We start from the raw sequence: 27,729 nt of genomic DNA on the forward strand, positions 1-27,729 counted from the left end.
CAAACACTCAGCTGAGGTTACAGTTTCTCGCTTTATTTTATTTATATTTTTAAAGATAATTATCTTATCATGGGAGCCTGGGACTGTCATGCAACATTTACAAAAGCAGAAATAACATGGGATTTGGAGAAATGATTTCAGCTACTCCTAAGGGAATAAGATACGTTTTTTAAAATCAAAGGGTCATTGTTTTCCGTGACAAGTTAGCTCTACCTCTAGGGAGTTCATATCCTTCTGAGTCCCCTCCCTTCCAAGAGCAGCTGGGTCATGTTTATTATACGATACAGTCAAGCCTGCTTATTGTCAACTTGCACTGGATACAATTTTTTCCCTCTTAAATGAGATTTTCCAATAAATGGAAAGCCAAACCAACTAGGTAGAAGATTTTTTTCCTCAATCCTTTATGGATAAGGAATAATGTCTATCCCCTCATTACCCATTTTCAAAAATCATAGAAATAACCTTAAAACAAAGAAAAACTACATCAAAGGCGTTAATGGTGCACTGATTTTATAATTTGCATTTAGTATACCCTCGAATCTGTTCATACGTAGAACCAGTAGTTAATGAAAAACTCGTTTGTTCTGAGTGCTTCAGCCAACATATAGGATTGTTTGAGACAGGAGCAGTGTTTTACAATTTACAATATATAGAAAAATGTTTGACAGTTGATATTTAACAGGCATATAAGTATGACGTTCATACAAAATAGTTTAATTTAGTGCTGAGAATATACTTTCAAATTAATAGGATATTCCATTAACTACATTTTCTTAAGTGGGCTTGATCATGTTCTGAAAATCTGATTTTAATACAAGTCCTTAAAGGCAATTAACCTGACTAATCTCTAGCACACAAAAACAAGTGAGGGAATGGGGAAAGCATGTGATCTGCACACACACACACATTTTCTTGACATGCAGCAGGGAGGGAAGATGCTTTGTGTATATTTTTGGTGGGCGTTCCAAATGCAAAGGCAGATAAGGAGACAAAGGCTACGCATCTACCCTATGTGCTAGGGGTGTGATTCCCAGCTCGCGTAGACTTACTCATGCAAGCTCTCATTGAGCGCTAAAAGTATTAGTATACTCAGGGTAGCATGGGCAGTGGCAAGAGGCAGCACAGACTAGCTATGCCAAGTACGTGCCCATAGAATTCGGGCAGGTTTGTACTTGGCACAGCTAGCCTGCACTGCCACCCTCCACTGCCTGTGCTACCCTGGCTACACTATCCTAGTGGGCTAACTGGGGGGAGGGATAGCTCAGTGGTTTGAGCATTGGCCTGCTAAACCCAGGGTTGTAAGTTAAATCCTTGAGGGGGCCACGTAGGGATCTGGGGCAAAATCAGTACTTGGTCCTGCTAGTGAAGGCAGGGGGCTGGACTCGATGACCTTTCAGGGTCCCTTCCAGTTCTATGAGATAGATATATCTCCATATATGAACTCGGTGACAGCTAGCATGGATATGTCTTCGTGAGCTGGGAATCACACCCCTAGCTCAACTGGTTTGACAGTGTATTGTTACTAGGGTTGCTTCTAGTTCAATACTCAATAAGACACTTCCACTGCTCAGGGGAGACGGATTCTAGTCTTAAGATGACAGGCAGGCTGTTCCTTTCATGCCAATCTCCAGGAGATAGCAAAACAAAATCCACAGGCTAAGGCTGGTAAAATTTGGCTGCAATTAAGGACATTATATTGGAAAGATCAAACAGTTAGTTTTCCTTATTTACAGTGTACTAACTCCCCTTATAACCCAAATGTATTCATTACCACTTTCAGAAGGGCAACCCAATGGCTTTCAAATAACTAGAGCCTGAATGTCCTGGTTCAGGCAGAACCTTTCCTGACCCATGGCAGGAACTCGATTGTAACGCCTCTGAACACAGGACCTATGGCAGACAGAAAAAGAAGCTGAGGTTTGGATGTTATTTACTAGTGACCCTCAGACAAAGTTCTTCTCTGACTTGCTCACTTCAGTTACATCTCATCAAATTGACTTCTTGGAATCAAGTTACTTCTCATCCTGTATCAGTCTTACTGAGAGAGTCTGTCAAATGCTTCTTAAACACAGTATCACCAGGCCTTTAGTGTAGCTGGACCAATGCTTCTAATCAGATTCTGAATTTTTGGTCCACAAAATGAGGTAATTGGTCAAAATTCAAGTTTACAGCCCAGGTCAGCCACCAAGTGAGAAATGAATATTGAGAACAGGGCTGCCAGTGCTGAACATCTACAAATATATCTGATATGTCCAAGTTGTCAGCATTTCCCACCTGCTCCTTTCATTCAATAATTAGAAGCTCCCTCCCTGTCAGCCTCCAGATAAGTTGCTCAGAGATGATCCTGGGCCCAAGACATTTCTCAACTTTAGCTAACATCACTTGTTCCTGATCTAGTAGAGATCTCACACCAGATTTCCATTCCCCAGGGTGTTTTATTCCCTTGGGCAGTGCACATTGCAGCCGACCTACTCATCATGAAATAGATTTTGTTCTTTGAACTATAAAGGCAAAAGAAAAGGTTCACATATTAAAATTATATATTGTTTTTAACCAAACCTAATAAACCCTGCAGTTATTTACCTAACGGCCATTTAAACATGTAGCAAAACTCCACTGATTAACTCTTTATGTAAAGACAGGATTTTAAATTTGTACATCTGGAATCCAACTTCCGTAGTTCCAACACAGCTCAGACATGACAGGATCTCTCTGTAGGGCAGCACGTTCAGCACAAGGTCGTCTGTGATATATAGGCTAAGCCATCACTATTACTGCCTAAGAGACTCTTAGGGAGGTCACAAAGAGCAAGACCCAGGAGAGCCCATAGCACATAAGACATTAGAAGATGAAACTTGCTTCTCTTAACACAAAGCAATAGTATCAGAAATGTCCCAGTTCAAAGGTTAGGGGCAGAGAGGAAGATGTGAGTGATGACACTACATAGCATTAAGTGATGCTGGATCCTTACACATCTCAGCTACATGTAATGATGTAAGGCAGAAGTCAAAAGGTCATGTGCCTTTAACCAACGAAAAAGTGGAAGTGGAAGTATATGACCCCTCCCAATCTAAGCAGTGAAGAGATAAACCTTCCCTTTAAATTGCCCTGCCCAGAACAGTATGGGTTCATCTGCATAAGAGCCTCTCAACAAAGCAGTGTTATTATCCTCAGATAACACTCCCCAAGCAGTGTAGTTTCATCCGTACAAGCATAATCCTCCATGGAAGAGCAATGCACTCCACAGTAAACCAGCGTGGCTATCACACCTCTCATCAGAGCACTGTAGATACACCTGTATAACACCTCTCCCTATGCAGAAAGTAATGGGAAAATGCCAGTGTGCTGGTAATTCTGTAGAGTTTTGGGTGGACAGGGTGACTAGACTGGATATCTGCAGTCGGAATCTTCCCCAGAGAATCAGATGATTTAGTTCACAATTCCAATTTTAGAAATACTCACAATCTGAGGGAGAGGAACACTGGTCAGGCAGGTATGCAAATGGTGAAGCCCAAGAGCTTTGTTTGTGACAAGAAAGGCTGTCCGTTTACAGTAGACAGCTTTTTAAAAGCAGATATACACTGATATTCATTGTGGTTTGGTTCCATTACAACAGGATTTCTACCTGGCTGGGACTTGGTAATGGTTTCATTGCTTGAAGATCAACCTAATATTAAGTTCTCTTCTTCGGACACTCTGGAGAGTGACCAACAAGACAACCTCATGCAGACACAAGGGGACCCAAGCTCCCCAGCTCAGCAAACTGTGAGTAAGACATGCAATCTTTTTTCTCCTTTTCAACAAGGACAAGCCCAGCTACAGTGCTTAACAGTTGGTATACTGGGACTCAGATTTGTCCAGCCAAAGAAATAACACAAGAATAAATTCAGAAATCTTTATGGTAACAGAAGGTACCAAGTATCAGAGGGGTAGCCGTGTTAGTCTGAATCTGTAAAAAGCAACAGAGGGTCCTGTGGCACCTTTAAGACTAACAGAAGTATTGGGAGCATAAGCTTTCGTGGGTAAGAACCTCACTTCTTCAGATGCAAGTAATTTCCTGCCTCTGGAAATTTCCATTACTTGCATCTGAAGAAGTGAGGTTCTTACCCACGAAAGCTTATGCTCCCAATACTTCTGTTAGTCTTAAAGGTGCCACAGGACCCTCTGTTGCTTTTTACAGAAGGTACCAAGAATGCCGAATTGGTGTACAAGAGCAAACATTTAAATTATATTTTTGAAGTGTCAAAAGCTTACACATGGTGCTGAATTGTAAGCCCTATGGTAACTCTTCTACTGGAGTCTCAGTACTCAGGTACAAAAACAGGCAACTTACCTCTAATAGGAATCATAGTTATTTTACAACTGGTGGTGTTTTTGAAATTATTTTTATACTGTTTCTTTACTGAACCATAGAAATTAGAGATTCAAAGGATAAACCCATCTTGTCCATCCCCTGCCAATGGAGGATATCACCAAGTGCTTGCTTCAGACTTGGTTGTGACTTTAAGTCATGAAATGAAAGAAATTCTCTGACTGTTACTGCTCACATATTCAACCTGTCAGCTTGCTAAAAAAAGAATGCTGTAATGTTATAGCTGATGATTTTGGCATGTCTGTGTCCACCACCTGGTTTGGTACATTGCATTCAACAACAGTGAAAGCAAATATCATGATTCCATCATGAAAATTCCAGGTGGTGGATTAACAGTATAGTTGTCCAAACAGCTTGGCACCTCTATGATTTTATTATACTTCTTGGTGAAACAAAAATGGCCTACCTGCAGACATGTTTCGCTTGATTGAAGAATGAAAAGGGAAGGACAGTTATAAAAGAATATTACAATTGGTTTTCATTCATACATCAAGCCAAAAATGGCCCGGAGTTGGATTTGCTTTTTGGATAAATCTCTGAATGAACAGAATTTCTCTGTGAAAACCAGATTAGGACTGACTGCTGATGTTTAGTTGCAAGAAATGCTCAAATTGGCATCACACATCAGGATACATCAGCTTCCCCTTAACATCTCACAACAGTAGCTTACTGAACTAAATTAATACCTTTGATTGTCACAGCAGCAATGGGTGTAGTGCGCCTAATCCATTCAAATTGGACGTGTATTTAGAAAATTAAAAACTAGGACTCTTGACAAACAAGTTCTTATGTAGATTAGTGATCACTGAAACATTACAGGTTTTTTATGACATCCTGCAAGTTCTTCAAGGTCCCTCTCTCTGCAGGGAACACTGTATTTTCATGCAGATTTCCCTGAAGGATCTTTCTGAATCTGCAAGTCCTTCCCTGAATATGCTTCTGTAGCCCAGTGTTCACTGTATATTGAAAGTATCAGCTCTTGGAGTTCAATGGTCTTTAAATGTATGTAAATTTTGCCTTGCAGGATAATCCCAGTTTCAGTTGCCAGTCGTATGATCCAGACAGCAGGACAGAAAGAAAGAGTTCAGAATCTTCTCACAGCCCAAGCCCCTCTTCTCCAACCCAGGATCAAATCCATGGGAGATTTCCTGCCAACCAAGGAATTCACTCTGGCAAGTGCAAATTTAAAGTCTCTCCCAACGCTGAGAAATTCAGAAGGTATAGCTATGAGGAAAGCACTGCAGGAAACTATGGCAGGTTCCTCAAGAGCAACAGGAACCCCTTCCATCCTTATAAGAGGGAGTTCAGTGAAGATGTCTTCCAAGAAACTCATCCAGCCCTCACACTGGATAGTAATTCCTTCAAAAATGCAAGAAGCGTTGAGGGTTTTGAAGAGCTACCAGGATCTACAGGCACTGGAGAGTCAGAGTCCTTTCCCACACATATTCAGAACATTTCCACAGAACCAACATGGTGCAACAATCTCCAATACAACCTCACAGGCCAAGATCAGAGTTCCCAAGTCATGGTGAGTTATCATACTACAGAGGGCTATCATCAGGGTCCTCAACTACTTTTGGAAATAATTCCTGTTATCCATGGCATAACGGTACCAAGAATTAGTCTTTCAAGGTTGCAGGCGAGAGTTCATAACTCTCATAACTGTTATGAACTCTCGCCAGAGTTCATATCTACTACTTTTGTTGCAGTTCCCCATGCAACTCCCTTTCCTCAATTAAAGTTAATTCTCAGAAGTCCATAGAAATGATTTCCCTATAAACCCAATATGTGGAGCTGAAATATTCAACTTTCCTGACAACTAAGATTCAGGTAGACCAAACTGAGTGGTGGTTCCCATTTAGTTGGCATGCTAACATGGAAAATTGTACTGCTATATGGCATTCAGAAGGCATGTTCACAAATTGTAATGTTTCATTTCAATACTATAGGCAGCAATAAACGAGCTTCAGGACAATCTAAGATCATATTACTATAAGGAGGTTTGGGCTCTTTATATTTCCTGCATGTTTTACTTGCTTTGAGATTGATAAAAGAGTAAATATAAGGAAAGGTATAAAGTCTGTAAACTCCTTTAAATTGCAACTCTTTGAAATCCATTATTTCAATTAAGAGCAGGTTTCCTATCTCCATTTCTTCCATGGTTCATCAGAAAAAGAAAGTTTTAAGGCAGAACCCTAGTGACAATGAAAAGACGGTTACCTACCTTTCGTAACTGTTGTTCTTCGGGATGTGTTGCTTATGTCCATTCCAATACGTGTGTGCGCGCCACATGCATGGTCGTCGGAAGGTTTTACCCATCCGGTGGGCTGTGGAGCTCTCTGGAGTGGTGCCTTTGTGGCGGTGTATATAGGTCCCTGCCCACCCGCTGCCTGCTCAGTTCCTTCTTACTGCCACTGACAGTCATTGGAGCAACTGGTTTCTTGCTTTGCCAGTGTTTCTTAGCGTTTTTCCGTGTATATAGTTATTATTTTTCACTAGATCGTTAGTCAGTTTTATTAGTTAGCACGTTTAAGTTGGGGGGTTCCCCCCGATATTTTCCCCGTCACCGGGGCATGCCGTGGCCCCAGGGGTTCAAGCTCTGCGATAGGTGCAGTAAGCCTGTGCCCAGAGGGGATCCGCACGCTGCTTGTCTAAAGTGCCTGGGAAAGGGTCCTTTGCAAGACAAGTGCACCATCTGCAGAGGCTTCAAGCCCAGAACTAAGAGGGAGAGAGACTATCAAGCTCCTCTTGATGGAGTCTGCTCTCCCGCCCCAACCGGCTCAAAAGCCAGCCTCAGCAGCCTCGGTGCACAGCGCCCTGGCCTCGGTGCGGGACATCTCAGCACCGAGGAAGGACTCGCATAAGGAGCATCGGCACTACTCCCCTACGTGGAAAGCTGGCTCATCAATGCGGCACCGTTCACAATCCCCGGCCAGGGTCAAATCTCCTCCAAGCAGCCCCTCAGCTCGAAGCCGAACTTTTGATGGTGCACCTGGGGACAGAGCACCAGCCCAAATCCTGGATCCTTGCCCTCCCTTTGTGAATCATCTGTCCCACTTCTACTGTGCCTGGGCCCAGATTACTTCAGATTGCTGGGTCCTGAGCATGGTAGGGGGTGGGATATTCTATCCAATTTTGTGCCCGCCCACCTTCCCCGTCCCGCTTTAGGGACCCCTCTCACGAGCAACTCCTGCTACAGGAGGTGCAATCGCTCCTCATGCTGGGGGCAATAGAGGAGGTTCCTCAGGAGTTCAGGGGCAGGGGGTTCTACTCCCAATATTTTCTCAGATTCATATTGTTTCTGACTTACCTGAATATGCTGGTGAAAATAAGATGTGCATGTGACCTTTTAATAATGAATTTTGATTGTTTTTAATTTGCAGTTCTATCTTGTAAACTTGAAAATTACATTTCCATACTTGTTCTCAGTCTGGCTATTCCTCTGATGCTGCTGAAGCAAAAATGTAGTTCCCTTTTATCACTTAAACACTACAGTAGAACATCAGAGTTATGAACAACAGAGTTACGAACTGACTGGTCAACTACATACCTCATTTGGAACTGGAAGTATACAATCAGGTGGCAGCAGAGACAAAAAAAAAAAAGGTTTCAGAGTAGCAGCCGTGTTAGTCTGTATCCGCAAAAATAACAGGAGTACTTGTGGCACCTTAGAGACTAACAAATTTGTTAGTCTCTAAGGTGCCACAAGTACTCCTGTTATTTTAAAAAAAAAAAAAGAGTAAATACAATACAGTACTGTTAAACATAAACTACTAAAAATAAATGGAAAGTTTAAAAAAATTGACAAGTTATGGAAACTGTTTCTGTGCTTGTTTCATTTAAATTAAGATGGTTAAAAGCAGCATTTCTCTTCTGCATAGTAAAGTTTCAAAGCTGTATTAAGTCAATGTTCAGTTGTAAACTTTTGAAAGAACAACCATAACATTTAGTTCAGAGTTACAAACAACCTCCATTCCCGAGGTGCTCGTAACTCTGAAGTTCTACTGTATATGCATTCCTTCGAATAGTCCTAAGTGGTTAAAAGACACTGCAAAGGCAGTAGGAGAACACACACTTTTTGATATATAACACAAAAATATCAGTGATTATTTTTAAAGGGATGTAGCAGATTTAAAAGAAGATATTTAGAACACTGAGGTTGCCCTGCCAGTTTGCATCGGTTGGTAGGGAGCTCAAATCTTAATCAAGTTGCCAGGATCATTTAAAGAATGCCAGCTCTGTGGTTATTAGAAATTATCCCACTTACTCACATATTATGTGTTTAAGCTATTGATCAAATCTGTCCATCAGTCTTTATAACATAACAGTATAATTGAAAGGAAAATTGAGGTTGAGCTTCTCTCTTTTTCTGAGGTAATCTCCCTAAATGTATTGCTGCTCTCTGTTCTCTTCACTAGTACTGGATTTTGCTTGTTATCTGTTTCAGAGTAGCAGCCGTGTTAGTCTGTATCCGCAAAAATAACAGGAGTACTTGTGGCACCTTAGAGACTAACAAATTTATTAGAGCATAAGCTTTCGTGGGCTACAACCCACTTCTTCGGATGCATATAGAGTGAAACATATCTTGTTATCTGTTGTTACTCCTGGAAGGATAGCCAAGGATTTTGAATATTCTAACCACGTCAGCATCCCTGAGGCAAGTCTGTAGGACTCTGGCAGCACACTAAGTGTGTGGAATCCTAGACAGAGAGATGGGCAGCAGGGGAGAGGCCTATGCTGCTAAAGCCTGACCAACCTATCTGCCTTTCTTGGCAGTTTTAGAGATGGCTCCTATTCTACAACTGGATTTTCTATAGCAATCAAGCTAGCTGATGCAGTCAGTCTAGTTTGACTTTCCTCTGCAACCTGTTTCTCCATATATTTTGATTCTCAACTCTCCCTCCAGCTTTGTGCATTCCTTCTATTGACAGCCTAAAGGAGTGAGAGAAAGGCAGAAAGAGCTAAGGAGTGCAGGTTATTCTGGTCGGTGAAGAAAAAAGGACAAACAGAAATGATCATTTTCTGGATTTTTCATATTTGTGTTAGAGGATTTTAACAACAGCCCCTTTCTTTCTAAATAGCAACTGTACAAAAATCAGTAAGAGGATGTGCCTTCTAACAGCTCCAGCAGATGAAATACATTCCTGTTAATACTTCTCGTTTGAGGAGAAATAAGTCCAAGAAGGGCAGAGAAAACATCCAAAGGCAAACAGGAGGCAGTAACTGAAAGGCTCGATGTAGTTACACGTCTGTCGTTTTCTGTAATAACTCCTTATCTGAATATATTTCAGCGGGATTCAGAGGTCAAGCTTAAGACGCCTCCACTGGAAGGGCAGCCCAGTCTGTACTGTTACCAAACTCCAGTGCAGCAAATGTACTGTCCCTCACACCCATTTCACCAGGTATGTGCAATGTGTGGACAACTGAATTAATTGAATGTCCTACAATATACTGGTCTGGTGACTGACTATAAAACACAAAAACTGGGTGAACAGTATCAACTAATTCTGCACTTGCTGGGAAGTTCCTACATGAACAGTCTCATGTTGCTTATGAAAAAACTGTCAAGGAGAAATAGAGATAAATGAATTTTAAACGTTTTAAACACAGAAAAAACAACCTATAAAAATGTTTTGGTATTGCTTATTTATTCTCTTATAATGACTCCTAGAGAAAACTGGTTCTGTTAACAAGTTAAAAGATTTTACATTCAAACAAAAATACACATAAAAAAATATTTTAAAAATCTGGGTAGTCCACACAGCTTTAAACAGCCAAGTGCTGCTATAGCTACAAATCACCTTATCTGTACTTGATTGCCATAAACCATTTATTTTGCAGCTTTCTCACTATGATAGTGTACACCTCCTAAGATCTGCAGAAGGGGAGCCTACCTCCTGCAGATTTTAGGAGGTGCATAGATGTAGGACACCCCTTGAGTAAGTGCACAAACTCCTGGAGAACCTTAGATGATTCCTTGGGGGTCTTCTGAACTTCTAGCCACTGTGAGACTTCGCACTCTGAACACCCACAGCAGTTCTCGGGAGGCTCATGGCCCCCTGACATAGGCATTAGGAAGCTCATGATCCACTGACCCCTATAAGCCCTGCCTTAGCATGTTCTTGGGGAGTGTCCCACACCCCCATAAAACATAAGAGGGGCTATGGGCGTCCCCACCCCAGCCACATCCTCACAAGCCTTGGGAAGTTCATCAGTGCATCAGCACTCCTTGGCAGGCTCCGTGGGAAGGAACAAACCTATTAAGGTGTGTAGGAGGTGGGTCAGGGATGGCACCTGTGAGATTCCTAAGGCTCAGGTGGGGAGAGGGTTTAGTGAGCCTCCTGAGGTACACAGGCTTGCAGATAGCAAATCTATGAAACCATGTGTTCCTATTACTATTACCCTTGTCTTCCCTCTGCCTCCACTCCCTCCATTATGTTCTGTACCTACCTATTACCCTTTGTAGTTAATTAGATTATAAGCTCTTCAGGACAGAGACTGTCATTTACTACGTGTTTGTACAACACCCTGCACAATGGGGCCCTAGTTCTGCTGGGGTCTCTGGGCACTACCGAAATTCTATTAATTAACAATGTGGAGGCTTGTCCTCTCCTACAGACCTCTGGGGGTCCACAGGACTGGGGCAATGCCCACCATATCTTTTCCCCACCCCTCCCCAAGACTCCTGTTCTCTGCAGCCCGCAACTCCCACACCATGCAGACATCCTACAGTGTGCAGGAGCTGAATACCCTTCCAACAGACCTTAGGAAGTGTGCAGGAGCTAAATATATCCAGGGTGGATTTGGGAGAACAGAAGCCTTGGGGCAGATGTCAGAGAGAATAGGTTTTCCTTCTACCCAGGCTATGTATAAGAAACCTGGCTAGGGCACAATGTCACTCCCTGGCATGCTGCTATGTCTCATTGGAGCCACCAACTAGCCAAAATTAGCTTCTTAGTTCCCAACAAGCTAGGTTGATATTACAATTTTAAATCTTAACTTTTAAAATAATTTTCTCTTTGGTTCTCAGAACTCGTTTCAACCTGAAGAGTTCAGCGAATCATAATTTCTCTATGTGACTTCTTTTTTTAAGCTATAAAGTGGCAAAAAAAGCATTACATTATTTTTTTAATTCTCATGAACAGCTCTTTTTTGGGTTCATAATTCATGAGACCTTTGCCAGATTAACCTCAAATTTAGTAGAAAAATTGCACCATCCGAATCTACCAGTGTTGAAGTGAACTTTCCGTTTTTGTGGATCTGAGAGGAGTGAGTCCAAAACCAGACTTACAATGAAAGCAACTATGAAGCAGCTCTACAGACAGTAAACTCAGATTTCAGCCTGCTGTCATGGCACCATTCTGCCTCCACATCATATAAATATACAGCCATACACTGCATGTAACTTTAGCAGAAATACCATTTTGGCTGCTAATTAATCTGCACATTCTTTTCATGTTCTTTATTCCCTATGAAGGCAGATGTGTGACTTGATGCCAATATTGTTACTACATGTTGGCATTAACTAGATTAAAAAAAACCTACAGTGTAACCTCTGAAACACAGAAGGGAGTAGCTGAGCAAGACAAGAAGGGAGTAGCTGGGCAAGACACAACAAGCACTACATGAAAGGAAGTCTCCATCCACCTGTAGGCTGGCACTGTGACAAACCTCTCACATGTAGCTAGTTGCTATTATAATTTTCAGCATTTGTTCTTTTTATATTAATATGATAAAGGTAATGGCAATATATGCTAGCGCCCAAAGATGAAAATGACAGGCATGAGTAGCCGAGGCTGCAAGAGGTGTAGAATTACTGTCCAGCACCAGACACCAAGGTGTAAGTGCTGCAAATGATACAAAGTTTGGGAGAAATAGTAAGTATTGTAATGGAATGCTGTCAGTCTTCAGCAGAGCAGAACCACCACCAAAGCTTTGCCCTGCAAACCTCAACTGGAGCAGAGCAATTTGGCTTAATAAAAATGAAACACAAGCAAATGGGGCTTTTAGCCAGACAGAGGGCTGTCCAAGTCCTGCCTCACATCTCAATATAGAGGTGAGAGGTCAGCTCCCTCATTAATTCTGCCAGTAATTTAAAATGGTCTCCCCTTCCCCTTTAATGGGCACAAGATAGAAAATGAGTCATAAGGAAACACCTTCTTATGGACCTGAAAGTAATAGCAGACACGCAGCACTTACTGACGTCACCCACCCACCATAAAACATGGACACCTTTCATGCCAGTTATGCCATGTCATAAGCAGTACAAGCCCATCATACCAGACCCTTCCCCAGCCTCCAGTCCCTTAAGAAGGAGCAATGAAACCAATAAAACAGAAATAATCTTTAAAACACCCAGTTCTTGCCTCTGGTAATGACATCACAGTCATTTCCATCTCCATCTCCTTTCCTTCCAAAGAGCCACTGAAACCAATAAAATCAAAATTACTGTATAAACACCCAGTTCTCTACCCTGGTAATAACTTTGAACCCAGGAGGACAAGTCAGACAGCCTTTGGAGATGTAACTTATGGTAGTTCCGAGGGCTGCATCTTTGCCCAGTATGTATGTTACTGGAGCAGGATATAGAAAAGTGGAGAAGTTCTCCATGTCCTGTTTCTTTCACTTTTGTTTGTCACTGTTGCAAACAAGTTAATATTTTCAGTAGGTTTCTCTATATGGTTCTGGCGTGATTGCACCTGGAATACTGCATTCAGTTCTGAGCAGCTCAGAACGAAAAAGATACTGGCAAACAGGAGGAAATTCAGAGAAAAGCAACTAAAGTTACTAGGAAACTGGAGGAATTGAACCATTAAAAGTATAGCTTGAGGGGACATGATACCTATTGGCAAATATTTGAAGTGTGTAAACAAGGAGCAAGGGTAATTATTGGTCCAATGAGATATTAATTAGTAATGATAGGGTAAAATTAAGAAAAGAGAAATATAAGCTAAATATTAAGAAAAATTTCCTGACAGTGAAAGCTGTCAAAACTATCGAATAATCTCCCAAGGAAAGCAGTTAAAACCTCATGGCATGGGACTTTTGAAAGGAGGCGGGATAAAGCATTAAAAGGTGTGCAATTGAGAATACTCCTGCATGTACTGCACAGTTTGTTTTCTCCATCTCCAATTTGCGTAATTTTGTTACAGCAAAAGATATAATCAAAATGGGACGGCCATTGATTCAATTATTTACAAAGCTTGGATTGGCACAGAGTTCAAATCTCAAAAATAAAATCTACATTTATAAATAGCACCTCCACGATAAAGAGATTGCACCACAGTACTTGTATGAGGTGAATTGAAAAATACCATTTCTTTTATCATTTTTACAGTGCAATTAATTTTTTTGAGTTAATCGCATGAGTTAACCGCAATTAATCAACAGCCCTAATTATTATATTACTGAAATTCAGGTAGAGGAGAAATATATTTTAAAGTATAATGACAGATGGCAGAGAGTCTCTCACAAGTGTCATCAATGGGGCTTGCCTGAACGTAACCTACTAACTGCCAAACAAAGAGACCTATAGTAAAGTGAAGTTTAACTGCTGCTGTTTTAAGAGCCTGGATCCCTCTGTTATGAAGGCAAGTGAAGCATTTAAATTAAGGCAAAACTAAGACAATCTACAATAGTCTTTTCCCCCTTAAAAATTCTCACCAATGTAGTTCTATCAGCAGGAGCAATAGCGTAGATGGGGCAAAGAACACCAGTAGCCAGAGTTTTTAAACCCATCTTGTCTAGCTCTAAACAGGTTCAGATGATATGGTTGTTAAAGCTGCCACCCAAAGCCCCATCTGAACTAATACTCCCAACTTTGCTACATATCGTGATATTTTAAGGATAAAGCTGGTGTAGACACAGCTGCACAGGTCTATCATCATAAAGTGATGGGATCAGTCCATATTTCACCTGCATTCTCATACTACATTGGCATAATGTCAATAGTAGTAAGTATTCTGAACTGCTGCTCTTGACCAATCACTTGGCCATTCACTGCTTTGGTACAGTGATTAACAGATTGTTTTGGCACACTTATTATATAATTGCAATGGGAAAAGAGTTCAATAAGATCATGGCAATGAAGTAAACTAGTCACCGTGTTCACCTAAGTAGAAATATGTAGTATCAGTTTTCCAGATTTTGTTTTCTAGAGCAGTAAGACAGTAAGGCCAACTTTTAGTAGGAAAACATTTATATCTAACTTAATGATCAGATGAGAGGTTCTCGTGTAAAAGCATTAGTGTTTGTAGGATCAGCTTTACTGCTGTTTTGACATGTAAACCAATTCCTTCCTCACCATAAACTTTTCCTGTAGCTTTCATATGGTAATTTGGTTCTGGTCTCACTCACACCACCTATATTTTTATTAGAGCAAACTACCAAATCAAAGCTAGCAACTTAATTCTAATATAAGTGATGAGCCCTCATTCAGATCCTAAATCACCAACGGCCCACCAGACATCTCATAGGGCCTGCAGCCTGCTTCAACACAACATACTAACAAATGGTTGATTCATTAGCATTGTCATCATACTTACATCTTTTTAGTTTACACACACTACTGTACATAGGTTGTTTCTATCTAAATATATGCAAAACAAGCTGAACGTAAAATATAAATCAATACAGGTGACTTTAAATCTTATTAAAATATGTAGTCAAAGCTGCTATTTGTTTCTTGTTCTTAGGCTGTTAAGAGACTTGATAGAATGAATTGCCTCATTTTTTTCTCAGGCCAGTAGAAGAAGATGCTTTGCTTATTTTAGGATTTATTTGTTTTCATGTGTACTCTGACACCACTCATCCTTTAGAAGTTGCATCATCATGTCTAAATTTAGTCAGCAAGCAAGGAAGGCTTTGTTGTGCTTACTCTGATGGCGCAGAATGAATTTGCCCCATTGGGCTTCTGTCTTAGTTTATCTCATCTCCACTTTTAAAAAACATTCCTTCTTGTCCCCAGAGGTTTTTTTAGTAGCTTTAATCTTTTGTCTTATTTTAGAGTTTTAGTCTTTCATGGTGTATTTTATTGTTTGAAGTATTTCATGCTGTTTTGTTTCTTTTTAATCTAGTAATTAATGTAATATTTTATTTCTCTGTGTAGTGCCATATTGGGTTGGTGGAAGGTATCCTCAGAAATATGTTTATTGCTACTATTAATAAAGACAGTTTCTGGGAGTTTCTTGCTTCTTTTGCTTTTAAATCAATTAACTTGTCTTTTATCATGTTGTCAGTATTCCTCAGGAGGCAGTTATCCTGTAACCTATATTACCTCATCACACTATCCTTACCAGAGAATCGCTCCTCAAGGGAGTCAAGAATCCCAGCAGCCTCTGTTTCCTAAACCCATCTACTCCTACAGGTAACTACCTGTTTTTTCCCAAGTCTAAAAGTTAGGGGAACCATGCTACTTAGACACAGCCTGCCCCCAATACAGAATTTGCAACATAGTGCTTGCTCCCATTTGTTTGAAACTTATGAATCATGAAATGTCCTAGATTCTGGAGCAAAGATAGAGGGAAAGTCATATGGAAAGGAGCTCACAAACATTTCACACACTTTTGAGCACGTAAATAAAAAACTGCAGTATGTGTGCGCGCGCACATACACACTCTTTAGTTTTAATATATAAAATATATAATATTAAATTATGTGTTTGTTTTCTCACGAATATGGGGCTCCTGGCAACTGATGGTTTTTCCAGGATATGAAATAATGCTAATTCTTTTCTGCTGAATGTGGGCAATTAATGGGAAAGACAGGAAATATGTCTCACACACACACACACACACACACACACTCTCTCTCTCTCTCTCTCTCTCTGGACACCACACACACACGCTCGCTCGCTCTCTTTGGAAACACAAGGGACAGCTGGTAAGCAATGTTTTCTATGAAGTTAGAGCGTTTTCCTTGTAAAGTGTGGGCTTTTTTTCCACTCTTGTACCATCTGCTTTTTCAGTGAAACTAAACCCTACGGCACTAGTGCTGCCTCCACAGTCTTCTCAGTCCCCATTGTCCTGGAGTATCTGAAATAAATCTAGCTATCCTGCACGCAGGAGGTCCTTTGGTGACCATATAACCTGTATTAGGGCTTTACACTGCCGCCCATCTCCAGTGTCTGTGTGCCATCGCAATAGCAAAGACCCTAGCGGGAACTCTTCTCCAGAGGACAGTTTGCCAAAGTAAACTACTACAAGTTAACCTCAAGTTTAAGCCCTTTGTCATTGTCAGTCTGACATTCCCCATGGGGTCTTTGGCAGCCTACGCATTTGAGCTCAGTGTTAACAAATTCATGCAGTGGCAAGACCCACCAAACTAAGTTTGAAAACCTTGGACCTGATCCTACACTTCATTACACTGGTTTTACACTGATGTAACTCAACTGAAGTCAGACCCTTTAGGTGTAGAGCAACAGTTACTGCTGCAATCCTTACACAACGTAACGGATAGCCAGGAAATTACTTGTAACAGCTTCATGCAGCCTTTAGGAATCACCGGGATTCATCTTATTACAGTGAAGATCAAACAAATGAGTTGCACATGCTGTAAAGTTCTGTCTTTTTTTCTATTACCGGGAAACCAAATAATACAGGCTGAAATGTGAAGCTATCATGCCTCTTTATAATAAATTGATTTGTGTTTTATTTAAATATAACTAGTCACATAAACATGATTTTTCTATATATTTATTTACATTTTTGAAAGAGCATTCTAGAATCAGACATGCACTTTCCTGAAGAGAGATTTTCATGCCTGACTGTTAATCTTGCCGTCACTGTTTCTTCTTTGTTCCCAAAGCATCCTGATCTTCATGGCGCTCAAAAACAGTAAAACAGGGAGTCTCCCGGTCAGTGAGATTTATAATTTCATGACGGAACACTTTCCTTACTTTAAGGTGAGCTCTTCATTTTAAAAATTGCTTTCAATACCTTTCTGCTTCCCCCTTTCCTTGAGATCTGCCTGTCAGCACAGGGTAAGAGACCAGGTCCATTCTACTGAAATGGATAGTTTGCTTCTTAGAATACAAGAGCAATATCTAACCAATGACATAGTATACATCTCCTAGCCCTTTGGTTTTCAAACTGGGGGGTGGGGAGGTGGGGTGGAGGGAGGTGGAAACACGCTGAGGTTATCAGGGGGCCACAAGCAGCACAGAGCAGGGACACTTCTAAGTCAGCTGCATCTTGCAGGCCACCACAGGCCTCATCTAATGACACCATTAGAAGGCTGTAGCCACCACTTCACTGTGCTCAGGGAGGGGGCTCTGCTCAAATTCGGGTCAGGTAGGGAGCCTTGAGGCGCCTGCACTGCAGGGGAGCCAGATTTGGTGTGTGTCTGGTGGGTCTTGTTGTAGGCTGCAGCTTCATGCGTTGGAAAGCAGCAGGGCAAAGGAGGCAGAGCCTCCCTGGCAGCTGCAAAATGGTCTCACTGGAGCAGCAGATAAGAAGGGGAGGCAGGTGGGGACCTGGTAACGGCTCCTGACGGGGTATGCATGGGGGAAAAAGGAGAGGAATGAACCAGGGATGCCCCTGCCTCTCTATTTCCTGCAGGCACCCAGCACCCACCCACACCCTGCCTCCCCTAGGCACCCAGCGCCTGCCACCCCCTGCATCTTCCCATGCAACTCAACCCCTGCCTCCCTCTCTCCCCAGCATTGTCAGTTTAGATGGCTGGGCTATCGCTCTCCTGTCTTCCGTGGCAGATGGAAGGGGGCGCATAGGACATGAATCTCCGAAGGGGGATACAGCCAAAAAAAAAAAAAAAAGTTTGGAACCTCTGCCTAGTCCATGAGTCTAGTGTGTACTCAACACACTACCCTAGGCTATGCAGAAGGAATGAGTATTGTATAGGCGCAGCGGTTCTCAAACTGTGGATCATGACCCCAAAGTGGGTCACGACCTCGTTTTAATGGGGTTGCCAGGGCTGGCATTAGACTTGCTGTCACAGCACTAGTCCAGAGCAGTAGCAACAAAAGACCATCAATCCCCATCAGCATCTTTATAATAGAGTTTAATGCAAGGTGCACTCTTATTTTATACTGTTATGTCACAAGGGACTCAGCTATTTGGCCAAAAACAAACAGGAAATTAAACAACATGACAGTGACCTGGAAAAGTGTTTTTTTTTTTTTTTTTTTAAAGGCAGATCACAAGGAATCTAGAAGTTAGACAAAATATGCTGCTCCAAATCAAGGAGTAATTCAGAGTCTTGAATTTGTTCTCTAAAAAAATGACAGTCGCCTTCCCCTTATTTTTAACACCAGGTACATGAACAGGTACATGAATTAATAGCATGCTAAACTATGATGCCTCGTGGCACAATGCACAAATTATGTGATCTAAAGCCAAGTATTGCATCTTTATTTGAGGACTATATTATTTTCTAGAAGAATAAATTCAATACATTTCAAATCAAAAAGTCAGTTTATTAAAAACATATCAAAATATACATTTTATAAACATAACCATAAACACTCCTGTATTTATTCACTAGTTACTGAAGTTACACTGCCTTATGCTTCACACCAGATTAATAAAAGAAGCTGTTCCAGACCCAATGCTGCTATTGCTAACACAAATACATAGAATTCTTAGGAGTGGGAGAACCTTGCTCCACTAAATCCCTCTTCCTGTTCCTGCCCTTTGAATGTGTTCCTGATATAGTGTAAAATAGCAGTGAAACATCCATCCTTTCCTTAAACACATTTTTCTGCATATATTCCACTACAGCCTTTGAGTATCAATTCCCCACTCCAGTAACAGTCAGAGAGAAGGTGCCATTTCTGATACCTTTCCCTCCCATTCATGACTCCACAAGATATCAACTCCTTGGAGTGTGAACAGTTCTTTTCTCATATCCTTGTGTCCCCCCACTTAAGTCACTTAAAAACCACAATGAGAATGAGGTTCTCCTCCTCCGCTCAATCCAAGTGTGCTATAAATAGAATGACAGAGGGTACTGCTGGGACAATCACACATTTTGCAAGAAGAATCTTTTTGCACGTTAGTTTTATAGTCAACTAAATTCCATAATTTCATCCCAAACATCCTTAAAATAAACATAGAAAATGACAGAACTGTATCTTTTACTTTGGGGCAATCAGTTCTAGCTCTATCTAATCTATAAAATTACCAGAGTCATCCACCATACAATAGGTTACTGCCCTATGAACTACTTGTTCTCTTTGGAAGTCTTCATCAAGATCCTTGTGAAGTAGTTCCCTTTATGTTATCCTCAGCAGTCAGGCAAAAATAGTTTTGTTTTTTTCTATCAAAAATCACTCAGTAGTTACCAGAACATGGAGCCAAGGGGTGGGGAAGCAATTACAGCTGGGGAGAAACCATATAGTACAAATGCACACGGGATCTTGCTGGGAGACATTAGATGACACAAGCCCAGTCAAATTAACTTCTACTCACTGCCACAGCAAATGCAATTTCTATGATGCAACAGTCTCATTTCTAGTTGAAACAGAACAATCCAACTCCTACGTCCTAAAAAAAATCCATACAGCTAAAGTGGAATTGCTCTTTGAAGTACCTCTCCCTTCTCTTGAGAGCCAGATTTAAAGAGAAAGAGTTTTGCAAGATCATAAAACTCTTTAAACTTCAAGAGGCGGTCACGATCAATGGGTCTGTGCAGAGTAACACTAATTTATGTATATATAAATTGGAGATAAAAATACTGCCAGTGGTCTGGAGGTTAGAAAAGTTTGTGGTCTGATGGGACCATAACACAAGGTATTTTCCCTCTCTTAAATTCTACACTCCCTCCCACCATACTGCTTGGTGTGAGACAGGAGCCAGTTAGTTACCAGGTTTCGACTGTAGAACAGCAGCTTTGGTGATCAAAGCTCATTAATACTGGACAAGAAAAGTCTTAACTTAAAAAAACAGTTACCAAGAGAAGATGCATCATTAACACATTGTTGGACCATTCTGACAACTGAACTGGGTAAAGCGTTAGATTTTCCCTGACAAGCATCTTTGAGATCTTGATGTCAGAACCAATTCATCGCCTGGCATCACTCTTCAGAACCAGTCCTCTTACTAATAGTTTTAGGAACATCTAAAACAAAAAAGTATTTCAAAGCATGTGCCCCACCCTTTCTGAAAACCTCTGGGAAGCATATGCCACTCCCCACTTTCTCTACTGCTGAGCAGAAACATTAATTATCCTTACTAGGCAGGGACAGGGCAGACATATAATCTTTCATTTATAGGGCTAGAAATAAAATCTCATGTTCTGCTTTTTAAAAAGCTATATCATTCACTATCAAGTGATAGTGGACGTAAGGGGAACATCTTTATTGTTTATATTTGGAATTGGTTGGCATCAACTTAAAGATGACCTGCAAAGGGGAACAAAATTGGGCTACTGCCCCTATTTGCTGCTTTGTGGTGGATAAAGACGGCCCAATTTTTCTGCTTGTTTTTTTAAATTAGAATTAAAGTCCTCACTCACCCTGAAGACTCTGATGAACTAATAAAATGGTGATGTCACATGAGTCAAGAAAGTGAAAGCTGAGCTATTAAGAGGGGAATGGATTTTTTTCAGATTGGCTAACACGCTGTTTTTTTTGTTTTTGTTAACATCTATTTAACCTCTGTCACTAATTAATATTTGGAATAAAAGAAGCCCTTGTTAAAGATCCAACACCCTCACCCATTCAATTAAGGTGTCAAGGACACTCAGTAAATAATCCTTATACCACTCAGTTGTCCTCCAACAAAGCTAAGGAAAACCAAATTTTAGATTCCTGATACCACTTCTCTTTTCAAACTTCAGTTCTAAATAGACAGTGATGAAAAAAATCCAGTATGTGAAATTATACCTGTAAGTAAAATAAATGTCAGATAGAAATGTTTCTTCTTGTTTTGCATTTCTAGGCCTATACAATGGAGAAAATCTTGCTTCTGCTGTAGGTTTTTTCCTTCTACTCTATCTGAATCTTTGTGATTAAGTGCAGAATTTCCCCTCAGGGCAAGGAGGGAACGGTTTTTATCTCACTGATCAGAGAGTTCTTGAATAAAAATGGCGGGGGTGGGGGGCTTATTTTATTGAAGCAATTATATGTATTGTTCAATCTAAGAACCTCCCAATTTTAACAACTGGCTTAAAAATAAAGGTGAAAAAAAGACAGTAGTCAGGTGTGGAAACTGTTTTGCCTCATCTAGAAGGCTAGTGACTCAGCCTAATAGTTATACAATTTGCTAACACACAAAATTACACCCATAGTAACATGCTAAGTCCTATTTGATGTCTATTGTGACACTCAGGTGAAGTCCAAATAATGTGTAGCCATTCGGTTATTTGCTTCAATTTTTTCTAGATGTTCTGAAGTGGACTAAAGATGAACCTTCTTTGTATAGTTAATTCTTCTTTTGATTTTTGTGAGCTCACTATTGAATGATCCAGTGGCCACTCCTGTGCAAAAATTGCTAGTTGGAACGTGGTGACTGTCCCACAAACTTCCTTGCATCTTAAAATGTCATGTTTTTCCATCACTGCTAACCTCTGGCATATTGTCCTTATAATCCAAAAAGAAGAAGCAACACAACTATTATCAGCCAAAAGCTCTACCTAAATATGATTTCAAAAGCACTTTAAAACATTAAACAAAATGAAGGGCAAACTTATTTGTCAGTGCTAGGTACTGCCATGTGAAAAGTCATGGGTTTATTCTGGTCTCAGCCTTTTGATCTGGCATGCAGCCTTACTGTTTTGAGCTATGAACTTGCAAATCTCATAAACAAGAGCTGGTCAGTACTAGGACAGCAGACCAAAAAAAAAAGGAAAAACTGAGGGTGCTGCAGGAAGTGATAATAGTGATTATGGGCCTAATTGAAAGCCCACTGGAGTCAATGGAGGTCTTTCCATTGACTTCTATGGGCTTTGGAACATACCCTCAACATGTGACACCATTCTCTGTGAATCAGCATTGAACCAATGCCCCACTTATGATAAGTTGCACTGAGCATCTCTTGGATGAGGAAAGGATGTTGTGCTTCTAGAAGGAAGGCCTTTTGGGTAAAAGAGATGTTCTGTCTGACCATATGTGATCATTAAGGATCCAACAGTACTTTTCATCCATTGTAAAATACTGGACATTATCATGTAAGTACACTTCATAAAAAAATCGGCTTGAGAATGGGAATGAGTAATCATGAGTTTCTACTCTTGAAAAGTTCCTATCAGAAAAATGTTCCTGACAGTGAGTTCTACATAAGATCGTGGAACAAATTCTTAAGGGAAGTGGTGAAAGAATCATTGCTGGGATCTTTGAAAACTAAACTGGTCAAAACATAGACAAATACATGCCGGAAACGATCTTGTGAAGGTCCTTTTGGGAAATGAATAGATCTGAACTAATGGCCCTTTTCCAGCTCTAATTTCTTTGGGCAGCCTCTCTTTCAAACCACTGTGCGTTGGCAGCTCTTTACTTTAATTAACAATACACAAAGCTATCCTTTCAGCAGAGAACTTGAGACACCGTAGAGATATATTTGGGAATCTATCTTCCAGTTCACGTCTTAGTTTGAATTTGTTTTTCTAGACAGCTCCAGACGGTTGGAAGAACTCTGTACGCCATAACTTATCCTTGAACAAATGCTTTGAGAAAGTTGAAAACAAGTCAGGTGGCTCTTCTCGGAAAGGCTGTTTGTGGGCACTGAATCCGGCCAAAATTGATAAGATGCAGGAAGAGCTTCAGAAATGGAAAAGGAAAGATCCAGTTGCTGTGAGGAAGAGTATGGCAAAGCCAGGTTAGTAATATGCTAGTGCATTAGTTCTCAAACAGTGATACACTGCCTGCTGCTAAGAAGGGTTCTGTGGAAATATTTTGAGAATCAAGCAATAGAGGAGGATTTGGGTGCTGAGAGGGGACATGATCCATGTCCAAGGCCTCTTGCTTATTAAATGGGTGGCAGCACAGAAATGTAGGATTAGGGCTAGAGTAACAGCTGTTTTTGCTGAGAGACTTCCAAACATTCATAATGCTACAGACCAAAAGGCACCCTAGAGCTAAGAGGTGTATTCCCTATCATTTCAGTGAAAGATGCATCTCCCTTGACATCTGTCTAATCTTTGATACAAAAGAGACAGAATTAAGCACTGAGGAATAAAACTGGGGTTATTTAGCATGCAACTATCCCATCTTTAAATAAAAAAAAATGTACTTTATGAAACACTCACTTGAGATTGATGGGTACTCCCTGGGTCTGTTTTTCCACACTAGGTACCAATCTCATTGCTGTTTTAAGGTTGGCATTTTCTTCTCGTGTTCATTTTCTGAGCAACACTAAAATTCCAGTTGCAACTTAGGGAGACTCACAAGCTCAATGTTGGGTAGGCATTAACAGCCCTACATCAAATTGTAATTTATTTTTGTTCTGTTTTTGTCTTTTAGAAGAACTTGACACATTGATAGGAGATAAGGCTGAAAAACTAAGATCTTCAACGGTGTCCTGCAATCCAACTGGTGTGACAAGTTCAACAGTTTCCAGACAGATGTCAGTCCAGCCCCATTCTCTGTCTGAGCCATCCCTGTCGTCTAATATCCGACAGCATTTACATGCTATTCACACAACAGGACCTCTACGTGCCAAGAACCCACTACCAAGTTTGCTTGGGGGGCACCAAACTCCATGTTATACATCACCACAGGTTTTCCCTCAGATCTCACCTACCTTAATGCAACAATCACCTGGTATCCCTCAGAGCATCTTCCCTTCTGCAGATACTCAAATTGAACTTAGAGCACAACCTAGCACCACCCAAGACTCACCTTTGCCAGCCCAGACCCCTCCCATACATGGTATGAAGATGTTGACAGAGCACTCCACAGCCAGGACAATGCAGGACACACTCATGCAAGAAGCAGACATGAGCAATGATATTGATGCTCTTAACCCTTCCCTGATTGACTTTGATCTCCAAGGTAAGTGCCTGATATTTCACTAAATGTTTATTTGCTATTTGCACACTTATGATATCAAGACCTAACCATAGAAGAAATCTCCTTTTCTCCTTGCATGCATGGAAAAGCAACTACTAGACAAGTGCCATTAGTTCTTTTCTTGGGCTACTTGTCCTTTCCACAGCCAGAGAAGAGCAGTTCACTAGGATTCATTATCTCATGCAATATAGAATTTAATATTACTTATAGAGAATGTTACCTAGAGAAGACATCATTTAGAACCAGAGCTTGGAAAACTGTTTACTCCCTGCAAAATCTGCAGTCCCTAAATACTGTACAGTAATGCAATATGTCAAATGTAGCCCTCCACCTCATCACACATATTTCCTAAGTAAAAAGTATCCCACGCATAGTTATTAGATGAATGTCAGATACAATATCACACGAGAACAAGAAAACATGTTTTTATTTGAGTGCATGGTACATAATTTTTGGTTGCATTCACCCTTATTGTTATAATCCTCTTCCAGTTTTTGGCTAAAAAAAAGCAATTTACTGCTTATGCAATTTACCACAGATGTTTGGGTGATCACTTCACTGACCTCCTACACTTGGTAAAGTTTGCTGAAATGATTGTGTAGTGCAGACATCCAAGCTCCTGTTCTCAGCCAAACAAATCTTCCTTTGACTAGATATAGTGCTCAAGGCCCAAATCACCCTTCCACTGCAAAAATAATAATCAGTGGAAGAGCCAAAGTTAGGTGAAAAATCTATGGCTTAGAGGCTGTAGAGCTCCTGATGGATCATGCCATAGGAAGGGTAGGGTTTGCCCAGCTGCAGGGGACAAGAGGCATACCAAACATCCTCATGGAAATACAACAGAGTACAGCAGTAGAAACGGAAGAGGCACAGTGCAAGCCTGTGAATCCAATAGGGTTGAGTGCACATCATTATCATGGCAAGGCACTGGTGCAAAATATTGTTCCAGCTCCATTGACAACAAGATCTAAGGCAACGGGGAACAATGGTATCAGAAGCTGCCAGACCATCTCCAAATGATCAAAAAAAACTGTAGCGTATAGATTTCTCCATTAGTTACTGATGACTAAACAGATAGATTTCTAAGTGCACCATTCTGCACATTTCCAAATACAAAATTCAACAGTCCATTCCTCTCTCTTGGCTCCTCACCATTTCTAAATACCTTATTTTGTGTACACACATATTTGTGTTCCCTGTACTCTGTACCTTTGACCACCCTGGCATGATGCCACCAAGCACCAGCGCTGCTGTTGCACAAGTTTTTCAGCCATTCCATCTTAAATTACTTCCCTTTCTCTACTCTATGGCCTTTTTTATTCTACAAAATGATCTGGCCTTGGGTTTGGGGTTTACTGTCTAATAAGTAATAAATGGGACTTGTTAAGTTGTCAAACATCTCACAAACTTAAGGCCAATTCAGTCTTCATTTACATGGAGTACGTCAAACTTATTCTAGGAAGAGGGCTAAATTATATTTCACATTATGATGCATAAACCGTAGTTACAAATTTAGGGAGATATACTCCCCCATATCCACAGAAAGTCTCCCGCAATAAGTGAGCGGAGAATATGGCCCTCATGCAGTAGCTTAACTTTTAGTTAGTGTCACCTTTGCGTTCTGCATCATTCAGTGAGAAACGGCAGTGTACACTTTTAGGACAAGCAGCATTTCTGATGTTTGCTTATTTGACCATTCATACATGCAGTTACTTGATTTGACCACATAACTGCAGTAACTCCATGTGCAGATTAAGCACACAATTGTGCACCAACATTATTTGAAAGTCTGTCCCATTGCAGTTTTGTCTACGCTGAGCTGAGGGAAGGATTTCCACCCACGCTAGCTCTTCCCATCACTCGCCAGGCTGCAGCTACACTCGATTTTAAGGGCCTATCTACACATACGAGGCTGCAGTGGTGCAGCTGCACTGCTGTAGTACTTCAGTGAAGATGCTACCTAAGCCAATGAGAGGGCTTCTCCCATTGGCATAGGTAATCCACCTCCCATTGGCATAACACTGTCTACAGGTCAGTAGAACTACATCGTCGCTCAAGGATGTGGTTTTCCACACCCCGAGCGACAGTTTTACCGACAAAAGTCGCTAGCGTAGACCAAGCCTTAGTTCCACCAGAGCTAATGTATGTCTCCTCAAGGTAGGAATCACACCCCCAATCTTAAAGTGTAGACATACTGAAAGCATCATCATTAGTTGTAAAAATCAATACCCTGCTGAGATGAATGGGGGGCAGTTTGCACTTTTAAAAGCTGTTGCTTCTTTCAGTTGAAAATTCATCAGTTCACATTTTCAAAGGCATGTTCACGACAATATGGGCTAGAAATTAGTTTTAAATGAAAGTATACATGCCGCTGAATGTGAATTTGTCATCTGATGATGTAAAACAGTTCTTGCTGTCTGTTTTATCTCACAAGCGCTCAGTAGTAGACATGATGCACCAAGAGTGCACTCACTAGTATCTCTTGCATAAAAGAAACAAAAGCAAACACACGCACACACGAAAGCTGAAGACTACATCAGTGTGTTGGTTTTGTTTTTTGTTATAGGAAATCTTTGGGAAGAACTGAAAGATGACAGCCTGGCTGTGGATCCCTTGGTTCTCATTTCAACATCCCCAATATCCTCTCAGTGCTTCCCTTCTCACTATCAGATGGATAGTAACAGCAGCAGCAATACCCTCACCACCCAGAATAGCACTCCACAGAGCAGCTTACCCGACTTACAACTCACTACTCTTTACTCTGCCTTTATGGAACTGGATACAGTGTCCACAGCCTACTTGAATAATTCTGGATCCAAGCCTATAGCACTAGTGTGAACCACAAAACAACCCAGTTACATTATTTTTGTCCCAATACAGTCTTAACGGTCACACTGTCTGTCTTACTCTTAGCACCTTCCAGTAAAATAAATCAGAACTGTGTCCATTTGAATAAGAACTATCTTTTTTCCCCAGAACTGATCTGCAGGAAATTCAAGACCGCTCTCATACTATTGGTAGCGTATTTTTTTAAATGTTGAAAAAAATATGGCTCACTAGCTTAAAGCCAAAGTGATGTTGACTAATACAACCATTAATAGCTTAATCAAACCACCCATCTTTTGTATTTTCATAAACCAAATGAGCACCTGGAGAAAAGAAACAACTATCAAATATTTTTATGAAAGGTATTTACAACTTAATGCATAAATCAAGGCATACAGAAATAAAATCTTCTCCAAACACTTTTCTGAAGTTAGTGATGTCCACAACTTCTGCTGCAGACCACTACAGAAAATGCACATATTAAAAACATTTTCACAACCTCCTCAAAAGAAAGTTTGGCTGAAAGACACACATATACTGCAAACTATGCAAAAATTATGAGAGGATT

At 40.8% G+C, this 27,729-nt stretch overlaps 1 protein-coding gene across 1 annotated transcript; it reads left to right on the top strand.

The window, feature by feature from the left end:
* Window positions 1-3,642: 3,642 nt before the first annotated feature.
* On the top strand, window positions 3,643-27,173 carry FOXN1 (forkhead box N1). The gene is made up of 8 exons (XM_065418550.1): window positions 3,643-3,765; window positions 5,397-5,900; window positions 9,664-9,774; window positions 15,610-15,737; window positions 17,177-17,273; window positions 22,935-23,142; window positions 23,787-24,317; window positions 26,902-27,173. The coding sequence occupies exons 1-8, from the start codon at window positions 3,643-3,645 to the stop codon at window positions 27,171-27,173; spliced, it is 1,974 nt and encodes a 657-aa protein (XP_065274622.1).
* The last annotated feature ends 556 nt before the right edge of the window (window positions 27,174-27,729 follow it).

Source organism: Emys orbicularis, chromosome 17, assembly GCF_028017835.1.
Source record: "Emys orbicularis isolate rEmyOrb1 chromosome 17, rEmyOrb1.hap1, whole genome shotgun sequence".
Classification (NCBI taxonomy): Eukaryota; Metazoa; Chordata; order Testudines; family Emydidae; genus Emys; species Emys orbicularis.